The 11,907-nt window shown below is 46.3% G+C and overlaps 1 protein-coding gene across 2 annotated transcripts in view; it reads left to right on the top strand.

Moving 5' to 3' along the window:
* PGM1 (phosphoglucomutase 1) overlaps window positions 1-5,497 on the top strand; it is a 56,970-nt gene extending 51,473 nt beyond the window's left edge. Inside the window, exons 10-11 of one of the 2 annotated variants that reach the window (XM_007464298.1) lie at window positions 2,294-2,428; window positions 4,830-5,497. In XM_007464298.1, the coding sequence (XP_007464360.1) occupies window positions 2,294-2,428; window positions 4,830-4,919 (225 nt within the window). In that variant the 3' untranslated portion in view covers window positions 4,920-5,497. The remainder of the gene's footprint in view (window positions 1-2,293; window positions 2,429-4,829) is intronic. The other variant, XM_007464297.1, reaches the window with a different exon arrangement.
* The last annotated feature ends 6,410 nt before the right edge of the window (window positions 5,498-11,907 follow it).

The following is an 11,907-nucleotide window of genomic DNA, read 5'->3' on the forward strand; positions in this document are numbered from 1 at the left end:
TGCCCTGATTCTACGTACACCCCTATGCCCTCATGCTGGGATTCTTAGTCTAGACTCCAGAAGGACTTTTACATTCTCCAGAATTCTATGCAAGAGGTCATGTTGAATGTGTGTGCAGAAAAGAGCCCTAGAATCTTAAAAATATGGAGAACTGCTGCCTTAGACCTCAACCTCCCTCTTCTCTCTCAAGAGCTTGTAGCAGAACGCCGGCGTGGCATGAGAGTAGCCTCTTCATAGACATTTCTGTGATATGTTCTGATTTCTAAAAAAGAAGAAAAAAAACCAGACAAGCCGTTTGCAGACTTAGAAACATTCACTGTTATTACCTGTAGCACGTGACTCGCAGCTGACCCTAACACAGCAGCGCGTAGGAGGACATCACAGTTGAGACCCTGGGCCGTGTCTGGATATGTACAGAACTGTTAGCATTTCCCTCACTGGGCGCCAGGTACCCAGGGTGCAGGCTGGGTCAGCCCTTCTCCAGGCTTCTCACTAACACCCGGGCCCAGGCTCCTCTCTCCTCTGGTTCTGTTGTTGTCACAGAATGGACTCATAACTTAGAAACAGAGATAATAAAGAGGGAGGTAAGATTATGCTATAGCTGTCCAGTTAGCTTTTTTTCTGATCCAGACCCAGATTTTTGGCTGGGTCCTTCTCAAGGCACCCAGCAGGCTTTGAAGGAGTTGAGCTGCAGGACTTATTTAAAGTCTCTCTCTGGAGAGCAGGTAGTGGACGAGTGGATGGTGCATGGCCACAGTGACCCTCAGCGCCTGGAGTCTCCCTTTGTCAAAATTCTGGCCCCGTGGCTTTTCTTCCTCATGCTTTTTCACCATCTGTGAGAACTTTGGGTCTAGTATGGATGATCGTAAATGATGTCTGAGATAATTGGAAAAAGAGAGGCCTGGGGTGGACGAGGGTGGGTGTAGGAAAGGGGGCGGGTGGGGTCCAGGGGGGGCAGAGCAGAGCAGAAGATTTTGTGGTGAGGCTTCAGAGAGAGAACAGACCCTTAGGCAATGTAAACCCAGACTCTGCGCCGCATCCGGCATGTGCCAGGAGAGAGGGGGGATGCTGAGGTATGCATGGGAGGGGCGTCGGCATGAGCACGGGCCCTGTGCTCTGTGCTCAGAGGAGGAAGTCAGCAGCTCCACGTTTTATAATCAGAAAGTCTGAGCATTTAGATGGAAGACCGGGGAGGGGGGACAATCTTCTGAAGTAGATATAGCATCTGCAATCAAGTGAAAAAATTTTAAGAGGCTTCGAGTTGAAAGTTGTGGGAGAAGGAGGCCAACCCTGGTATGTGTCTAGAAGCAGGAAATGGTAAACGGGTATTAACTGTATCCTCCCCATGTTGACTAAGTGGGAATGTACTCTGTGTATTTCATCTGCTGTCTTCAGTGCTGAGTGGCATGATTAAACCCTGGATTGGGTCTGGTGACAAATAGTAGATGAGAGGTAGTACCTTTCCTTTTGGTAGAGGCCATCAGCATTATGCAAAGTTCTTTTTATGGAAAAACTGACAGACGCATCAAGACTGAAGGGTCTTCAGATAACTGTCTTGCTCAGCCTTCTTACCTCAAGAGTCCCCAGCCTTTTTCCCCTGAATCAAGATTATTGAGGACAAGAGATGCGGCCAGAGAGGGAAGGGGGAGGGCAGGAGATAGAGGGGTGGGGCTTGGCATTGCACCCACATGGGCCCTGCTTTGAGTCATCAGGCATTGGTGGAGACTGACCGCTGGATCTGGCTCAATAGGTCGGAATAGCTGACCTCCGCCATTTGGGGCACATGGCCCCCTGTTCTACTTTGAGGCTCTCCATCAGTGTTTTGCAAAGAGTTCTTCCTCTGTTTCACCTGAAACCTCCTCTGCTCTGGTTTCAGCCCATTCTGTTCGTGTTTCCCTCCTGATTTGGAAATCAGATTTCCATATCTAGCAGCTTATTTATTTATTAACTTAGTTATTAGGCTTCAAACTGGAATGGTTAGTCTATAAATCACAGGGAAGCGGGATGGAGAGGGCAGGGCTTGTGTCAGCCAGCCTCCCCAGGATCCTGTCTCCCGCCTGACCCTGGGGATGTTTCTCCCCCATGAGCCCAACCCCCATTGGCTGGATGCAGTGACAGGCTGACTGAGGGCAGACTCACGGGGCTCAACTGTGGCCGTTTCTCAAGGATCTAATCCTCCTATTGATCAAGTACAGATGAAATTAGATCTCCAAATAGACCCCCCCATAATTTGTCAGCCTTCAGTCTTTCTTCCAGCATGTGAGGAAAAAAGAAACTCTGTTACTTTTCCCAGGGCTTGCGGCTCATTTTTGCAGATGGTTCTCGCATCATCTTTCGACTGAGCGGCACCGGGAGTGCAGGCGCCACCGTTCGACTGTACATCGACAGCTATGAGAAGGACATCGCCAAGATCTACCAGGACCCCCAGGTAATGCCCAGGCCCTGCGCCCCGGCTAGTTCTTTCTGTTGGAGGGAAGGGTAGTGGCTCCATTGCGCCTGTCATCACAACCTGTTTCTCAAATGATCAGACAGGTGGGCTCACTTTCCTCCACGTCTCCTTCAGTGCATCAGAAAACAATAATAGCTAACAATTATCTGAGCATTTTCTATTCACCAAGCTCTGTTCTAAACCCATTACCCAAATGGATATAATCATTCCATTCTCAAATCTGTTATTCTTATCTATTAATACCCCTTCTACGGATAAGGAAACTCAGATAAGGAGGCTCAGAAAGGTTAAATAATAGTTAATAGGTTCACACGCCTGGTTAAGTGGCAGATTCAAGAGAACTAATCTTTAAAATCAGCCCCTGATCTGGTATTCTGGTCTGTCACTAATTATTTGCCACTTTGCTTGGTCTCATCACCTGCCCTGGCAGAACATACACTGGCTCTAGATTTGGTCAGGGCTAGGGGGTAGGCAGGGAGAGACTGTTTCATGGCCCAGAAAGAAAGGTCTTTATGGGAGAGTCTTTGGACTTGCAACCTGTATTTTGGGGTCCCAGCCCCACCCAGAGTGTCTCCAGAAGTATGTTAGAGTGAGGAGGGGCCCTGGGAGCCAGAGGTGGAACAGAGAACTTGGAGGACAGCCACCCAAATGGGGAAGCAGGGACGCACAGGGGAGAGTTTCTCCATGTGTGTTCCTTGTTTTGGGAACTGCTCCCCAACCAGAGCTCCAGAGCCAAAACCAGTTTAGGAAGTGCTGGGGTACGTTAGCCCCGTCTTAGCAGCTCACAACACACACCTCGCCTTAAAGCTTGGAGCAGACTTGCAGTACATATGCCTACATATTAAATAATTTTCGCCATGTCTATTCTCCCACAAAGCCTTTTTCCTTCTGACACCTAATTAGAATCCTGTGAAACTCATTTGGAAACCCCTGGCATAGTGATTTTGATCTCTCTAACCCATTTTGGAGTTAGATCTTGTTTTAAATTCAGTTCCTTAATGACTGTGTGTCCCTGGGTAAGTCTTTTCAGTGTTCTGAGCTTTGGTTTCTTTGTCTGTAGAATGGCAGAATGCTACTTACCTCACAGAGTTGTCATAGTGATTTAAGGAGATGATGAAGGCAAAATTCTGAACACTGTGCCTGACATATGGAACTAGCTTTTGAGGAAAAGTGGCTCTTACAGTTGTTTTTATTACAAAAAGAGAGAAATGAAAGGGTGCTTCACTTTTACAGTTTTTCCAGTGGCCAGGCATTAGCTCCAGTTATCGCCAGATTGCTGTGGTGTTGAGACATCCCTAAAACTAAAATCAAAGGCGATGGTGTCTACGTTGTAGATCCACAAAATAATAGCGCAAGAGCAAAAGAGGAAGGAAGTTGTGTTTCTCTGTCTTAATACCTGACACATGGTAAATACAAAGAATGAGTGAGAGTTAAGTTTCGTCTGAACCATAGTCCTCAGGAAGTGGGAGGGCCCTGAAGGATGCAAGGTGCCCACATGCCCAGGTGTACCACCATTCTATCTGGGGACGTGCCTTTCCCTACTCTGGAGCTGCTGGGCCTCAGCCTCAGCACTTCATTGGGACTGTTGGAGCCCCAGGGGGAATGGCAAGTGGTATGTCAGTGTGTGCAGTGGTTCTCCAACTTTCTTCCAGGTATAATGAGCTGGTAGAGATTTAGACGAGGGAAAGCAACAGTGGTCAATAGAAAATGTACTACTCTTGGCTCTGCCCTTGAATCACTTGGTCACATCACTTCACTTCTTTGGGTATCAGTTTCCTCATCTATAAAATGGGCAGTTCAACTAGATACATAGTTTTCTTTTTTTAATATTAAAATATTTATTTATTTAAGCAACAGCAGAATTCTTTTTTTCCCTTAAGTGAGAGGTAGATGGGAGGGTGGTGTATTTTGAAAAGACTTCTTTGGGTAGAGTGTGGGAAACAAATAGGAGGATGCAGAAGCGGATGTTGAAGCACAGTTGTTCCAGGTAAGAGGGAGGACTTGGTTTAGCGAGAGCTGTGGCACTGGGATGGAGAGAACTGGGTGACAATGGGAGAGAGGTAGAAGATAAGTCACTTAGGCTGCTGGTGGGTTGGACAACAGGAATGTGAGGGAGGAAGGTGTCAGCAATGACTCCTAGTCATTCATTTGCTTTTATGTACTAGATCATTGACTGAAATAGGGAATGCTGGAACTAGGTTTTTTTGTGAAGAAAGAACATGTCTTTGTTTTTAGACTTACACAGTTTGAGGAGCCTTTGGGTTATCGGAGTAGGCAATCAGACATGGGTCTGGGGCTCGAGGCCTACTCAGGGCTGGAGCTATGGATCCGTGCCTAGAGAAAGTGATGGCAAAGGTTTTTCTCTTTGTGTCTCCCTCAGGTCATGTTGGCCCCCCTTATTTCTATTGCCCTGAAGTTGTCCCAACTCCGGGAAAGGACGGGACGCACTGCACCCACTGTTATCACCTAAGAAGACAGGCCAGATGCGGTACATCCCTCCACCCCAGGCCCTCCGAGTCATCTGATTGAAGAGCATGAACAGAAACAAAGTGTATTCACCCAGGCTTTTTAGGATTCGGTTTTTCCACTAACCAGTCATTGACAAATGGTACAATTCCAAGGCACTGCCAATTGATATGCCCGTAGGAGCCGTGCGGGAAAGAGAAAAAAAAGGACCCAGGGGCTTATACTACTGTCAGTTCCTTTTTGTGTCCTCGTGCACCACTGGTGTGTGGGTGTTTGTCTCCTTAGCACCAGGTCCTGTTTACACTACAATGGAAGATGGAGGTTGAGCATCAGCTCATGAGGCTAATTTCCGTCCTTAGGATCCACCTGTGAAATGACAGTGCAAGTTCCTTTCTCCTTTGTGAGCCTTTCCCCCCATTTACTGTTTACATATAATCCAGCAAAATGCAGTTTCTGGTGCCTTCTCTCCAATCAGTTCTTTCCTCAGAGTGAGACGTGCTTGTCTACAGAGTTCTGCCTTGTTCTGCAGCGTAGTCCCATTCACGCAAATATTTTGGGATATTAAAGCAAAATAAGCTACCATTTCTATATGTCTATTTTATTTCTTACAAAACGCTCTTTTGATTTCAGAAAGAAACCAGATTTTTTTAGAGGGGGTGGGTGGTATTGTATTTGTTTGGATGTCCTAGCTAGAAAAAGAATGTTCTCTGTGCTTGGTTTAAAATTAGACTCAAGAACTATAATTTCAAATCTTAGCAGGGTCAGCTGGGCCCTGGCTCCTTCTGAGGTGGTTAAATTAAGCTCGACATGGTTAACTTGGAACAAGGAAAAGGAAGATAGTTTTCAGGAGATCTTAAATAGCAAAGCACCGTCTTGTGCCTTGTGGTGCTGAGATGCCACCCTGCCTGTTGAGGGGACAGAAACAGAACTCTCGGAATCTGAGAGCAGGATTTCTGGCATTTGGCTGGAAATCTTGAGCCTGTTGGCATCTTATTCATCTTAGACTATATTCAGCCCACGAGCTTAACTTAGTAGTTAAAAGCATAGTCTTGGGAGCCCACAGACCTGAGTTTGGATACCACTTGAGACCTTGAGTGATCTTGGAATGTCATTCTCCTTGTCTTTAAAATGGGCTTGAAAAATAGTTCTAACTTTGTAGGGTCATTGAGAATATAAAGCAAGTAAGTCTGTGAAAAGCCATGGGCACAGTATCTCATTCATGGTAGGTTATCAAATAAATGGGAACTAGGGTTGTGTTTACAGTATTGTTTCCAGATTTTAAAGAATCAGAAAAACAAAAACTATTATACAAATATTTGAAATGCATTTTATGGTTTGGAAGGCACTTCCCATAGTCACCTGCCATATGGACTGTTCCAGAGAGACAGCCCAGCTCTGCACCCCTCCCCGACCCAGGGTGGAATCCCCATTCCAGGTGGCAGGGTCTTTATCTGGGGTGAGATTTCCAGTGTTGCCATTTAACCAGGGAGTCCAGCCCAGCAAACTGAACTGAGCTTTGACAATGATGAGGTGAAGATGAATACTTGCTGAACATTAATCCTCTGCCGGGCACTGTGCTGAGTGCTTTCCATATACTCTGTAAATGCTCCCAATAACTATGAGGTAAGTACTCTGAACATCCCCGCTTTAGAGATGAGGTTCAGCTCATCGTCCAAGCTCGCACCACGGGAGGGTGGTGGCATGTACCCCGGCAGGGCAGCCCTAGTCCAATGCTTTGTATTTGCCTCTAGTACTAACTGGCTATTTCTCAACTACTTCTAACAGGTGGAAGAAAGGCGTGCAAAAGCCCCTGTATTTTGGTGATTAAAGGGTGATGCCTTGGGTGCCAGAAACTCTCTTAATTTTGACATTGTTGCCCAACCCCTACCCTGGGGATTTGGATACCTGGGTGTATCAGTCAGCCAGGAAACACGTATTGACCACCTTAAGTGTGAGGTGCCTTGGGAAGGAAAGGATGTGTAACACACAGTTGCTGCTGCCCTCCAGCTGCCTGTGAGATTAGCTAGAGGAATGGAGTCCCACACAAATAGAAGGCTGTGTAAGACTCATAGACATAGAGAACAGACTTGTGGTTGCCAAGGAGGAGCGGGGGAGGGAGGGGGATGGACGGGGAGTTTGGGGCTGGTAGATGCAAACCATTACATGTAGGATGGCTAAACCACAAGGTCCTACTGTATAGCACAGGGAACTATATTCAATACCCTGGGATAAACCATAATGGAAAAGAATATAAAAAAAAGAATATATAGATGTGTATATCTGAGACACTTTGCTGTACAGCAGAGACTGTAAATCAACTATACTTCAATAAAAAAAAAAAAAAAGAAAGAAAGGCTGTGTAGGATAAGTGCCTTAGGGGTTGTGTAGGCAACACATGCTGTTAGAATCCAAATTTTCCAAGCGACTCTTCTGTTTCAGAAGATGGTTTCCAGTAACCCTCCAAGCAAGACATTGTTGTGCCCGTTTTAGAGCTGAGGCAACTGAAACTCAACAGAAGCTTAAGTAATCTGCCCCAGGTTTTCAGCTACCATGTGGTAGAAGAGGAATTTTGACGCTGAATCTTGCTCATTTTCCATGACCCTTTGCTGCGCCCCTCATCTGTTGAATCAGCTGCACGCAGTCCCGGGGTCTGTGGCCCCCTGGAGCAGCTTCAAGAATTTCCTCCTCAAACCTGATCATAATTGAGCTGCTTTCCCTGATCCACTTGGTTATAGGTTTGGGAGCTGTTAGCTCAAAGGAGGAAGAGGGAGGTGTCTGTGGAGCAGTGGGATGGGCTGGGGTATGGGCTGCCCTTCCTCCCTCTGTGGCTTCCAGAGAGACACCCCAACACGTGCCCCCAGGCGTGCAGGGAGACAGAACCCTGAGAAGCCGGCCAGCAGCGCACAGCCAAGCTTCCCTGCCTCCCAGGATTGATGTGGTCCGTGAGTCAGGCCGGTTTTCTTTAGGGTGTGGTGAGGATTACAGTGAGAAAATTGGGTTTCAACTGCCTGGGGCCCAACTCTGAAATTTCAACTTTTCCCCTCCCTCTTGACATTCAGCTCTGATTTCAGAGAAGGAGGTTCCTGTTCAGGGATGTTCCTCAGGCCCAGGGAATCGCTGGGCTTCCAGGGGGTGGGCCCTGCCTCATGGAGAATGACAGCAAAGGCCGAGCTCACTGCAGTGCCTGGGAGGCCAGCTCTGGGGCCTGGGTCCTTCGGCCCCCTCTGCCTCTGAGCTTATCCCACGCTGCTTCTGCTGCATTTCCTGTTGACTCATCGGACAGAAAGTGGCCTTACTGTGTTAGAATCTTCCAGAAAACATAATATGTAAAAGACACACCCTTCATCTTTCTATGTTCTGAACCCCCCAGCAAAAGGAGTTGGAAATGAGTAGCAGCTCATGCACAGAATCATTGCATCCCACTCTGGGTTACAGCAGAGGCCTCCTCATGGCCCCTGGCCTTCATTCTTGTCCCCTCTCATCCGCTATTCTCATCACTGGCTAAGTGCTCTTTCCCCAATGCCTTGTGTAGCCTACAAGACCCATGCAAACTTGCCTGCCGCTTCCCATCCCACCCCCCGCGCCTCCTCTTCTACCTTCTGCTTTATGTTGGATGCTTCAGCCACATGAAACCACCTGCAGTTCTCTGGAAATACCGTGCTCCCTCGTCTCCAGGCCTTCGGACCTGCTTGCATCACCCTTCTCTTCCGCCCCACCCTCCCCCATATTCCCCAACTCCTACTCCTTCCTCAGGCCTCAGAAGCTTCGGAGCTTCCAATCCCTGGCTTGGGAGCTTTTTCTAGTGTTCCCGTAGCAGCATCCTCTTCACAGCACTTATCGCACTCTACCTGTTTATTTTCCATTTCTCCTACTGCCCTGGAACTCCCAGAAGGTAGGGACTGCCTTTTTCACCAATGTTTACCCAGGGTCTAGCCCCATGCCTGCCACATCGTAAAAGTTCAATAAACGTTTTTTTTTTAAAGAGCGCATCTCACACCGGTCAGAATGGCCATCATCAAAAAATCTACAAACAATAAATGCTGGAGAGGGTGTGGAGAAAAGGGAACCCTCCTGCACTGTTGGTGGGAATGTAAATTGATACAGCCACTATGGAGAACAGTCTGGAGGTTCGTTAAAAAACTAAAAATAGAACTACCATACGACCCAGCAATCCCACTACTGGGCATATACCCCGAGAAAAACATAATTCAAAAAGCGTCATGTACCAAAATGTTCATGGCAGCTCTATTTACAATAGCCAGGACATGGAAGCAACCTAAGTGTCCATCAACAGATGAATGGATAAAGAAGATGTGGCACATATATACAATGGAATATTACTCAGCCATAAAAAGAAACGAAATTGAGTTATTTGTAGTGAGGTGGATGGACCTAGAGTCTGTCATACAGAGTGAAGTAAGAAAGAGAAAAACAAATACCGTATGCTAACACATATATATAGAATCTAAGAAAAAAAAAAAGGTCATGAAGAACCTAGGGGCAAGACGGGAATAAAAACACAGACCTACTAGAGAGTGGACTTGAGGATACGGGGAGGGGGAAGGGTAAGCTGGGACAAAGTGTGACAGTGGCATGGACATATATACACTATCAAATGTAAAACAGATAGCTAGTGGGAAGCAGCTGCATAGCACAGGGAGATCAGCTTGGTGGTTTGTGACCACCTAGAGGGGTGGGATAGGGAGGGTGGGAGGGAGGGAGATGCAAGAGGGAAGAGATATGGGAACATATGTGTAACTGATTCACTGTGTTATACAGCAGAAACTAACACACCATTGTAAAGCAATTATACTCCAATAAAGATGTTAAAAAAAAAAAAAGAAAAGAGTGAATGAAATGTTTGTTGCATGGCAGAGTGTTTCCTTATGCTGTGACCTCCCCAACCTGTGAGGTATGACTAGCTTCATTTTACAGGTGACCAGTGAGTTGACCAACTTTTGCAGCTAGTGACTGGCTAGCCAAGAACTCTTTCCTAAATCTTTAGAGGCTGAAGGGGAGAAGCACCCAGGACAGAGGGTCGGGGGGGATGCTGGCAGGAGATGGGAGATATGTATCATGGTCACTTTGAATAAAACTAGATTTACATGTTAAAAAGTATTTTATCTCTCATTGCTACAAAAGTTAATTGGGGGTGTAGCTGGAGGAGGGTTCTACCAACTTAGCCTGAATCCAAAAGGAGTTATTTTTCTTTAAGGAGTAGACTCAACAAAGGCAGGCCCAAGCCCCAAAGCCCCCGCTCAAGCAGCTTCTCGGAAGGGCAGTCATGATGGGACTAGGTGGGCAGGCTGGCCCTGGGCCTCACACTGGAAGGGCACGAAGCATGTACTTCTGGGAGGCTGAGAGGCTCTTCTCCATTCTTATTATCAGAAGCAAGAAGCAGTCCCACAAACTTGGCGTGTCATTATCTAAGAGAAGTGAGGTCACTGCCAGCAAGAGTATGTCTCATGTCTGCTTGTCATGTGGGAATTTTTGAGGGCTTTGGTTTGGTTTTTACCAAATGTGAAAGTTCTACCTAGATCCATTAAGTTGGATTTGTGGATGTGGGGTAATAACTATTTTCCCAAAGGCACGTCTTTCGTGATTCAGAGTGCCACTCTCCAGTCGACGGAAAGGCTAGTCAAGAGTAGCAATCATTTGCTCTTCATGACGGTGTCGTTTCATAAACACTCTGTCTCGTAAAAGCTCAGTCTCTATTGGTTTCTGACTTCATTTTTGTACTGTGATAGGAAGGCTGTTATTATCCCAGATAAAGGAATGGAAACTTTGAGAGTTTTCCTGTCCTGTGCAGATTCTCACAATCAAGATGAAGGAAAAAGCAGACCCGCCACCAGCACCCACCCTTGGTGTTTGGGATGCTTCTTCTGGTTTACCATTGCTGTGTAACAAAGCACCCCAAATCTAGTGGTGTTAAACTTTTGCATGATATTTTTATGTTCACAGATTCTGTGGGTCAGGAAGGCAGACACAGAGGAGATAGCTTGTCTCTGCTCCACGACGTCTGAGCCCTTACCTGGGAAGGCCAGAACAGCTGGGAATGACTCAAAGGCCAGGGGCAGGAATCATCTGGAGCCTCTCAGAATTGAAGGCTGGGTTCAGCTGGGAATGTCGACAGCTTGACCTGCACGTGATCTCTCTGTGTAGCTTGCTTTTCTTACAGCACGGTGCTGGCTTCCCAGAGGAAGCTTCCCAAGAGCAGGTATACCAAGAGAGCCAGGCAGAAGCTGGGATTCCTTTCCTACCTAGCTTCGGGAGTCAGGCAGCCTCATTTCTGCTGTATCCAATTGGTTATGGTCCACTCAGGCCAGCCAAGATTGAAGGCACGGGGCATTACACTCTACCTCTTGGAGGAGTGGCAAGGTCCCATTGCAGAAGAGTACATGAACTGAAAGCTCTGTAGCCATCTTATGGAAAACACAATCTGTCATAATACTCGAATATTCCACTCCCTCCCCCTGCTAAATATACCATTCTGAGTCAGGTGGGCAGGAGGATGAATTTAATCTTGAAATTATTTTCACCAAGAGCATCCATTTGTCAATTTTCTAAGTATAGACATGTGCTATTATTTCACATTCCCATGCCCATGGCAGACATAACTAATCAATTGCAGCACTATTTCTACTAAGTCCAGATAGGGCCCCAGGCACCTCAATACAATGCACTGGACAAGATATATTAATCAATGGTAGTGGGAATGTCAATGAAAACTTATTTGCTACTTCGGAGGAATAGTCCTACTTTCTTTCACAAATGTTTAATTAACATTTGTGGGTGTGAAAGCCTATTTGAAAATAGACCAGCCAATCTGTAAATTGATTAAAAAATATGTGCCCAATATACAGAAAATTAGTAGTTACTATTAAATGAGATAAATCACAATTGATTTCAGAAATAGTACAAAACATATTAATAAAATAGTTGTACAGATATTTTTAAACTCAGAAGTGAATTAAAGATTGATTTCAGTAGTT

Source organism: Lipotes vexillifer, unplaced genomic scaffold, assembly GCF_000442215.2.
Source record: "Lipotes vexillifer unplaced genomic scaffold, Lipotes_vexillifer_v1.1 scaffold47, whole genome shotgun sequence".
In the NCBI taxonomy this organism is placed as follows: domain Eukaryota; kingdom Metazoa; phylum Chordata; class Mammalia; order Artiodactyla; family Lipotidae; genus Lipotes; species Lipotes vexillifer.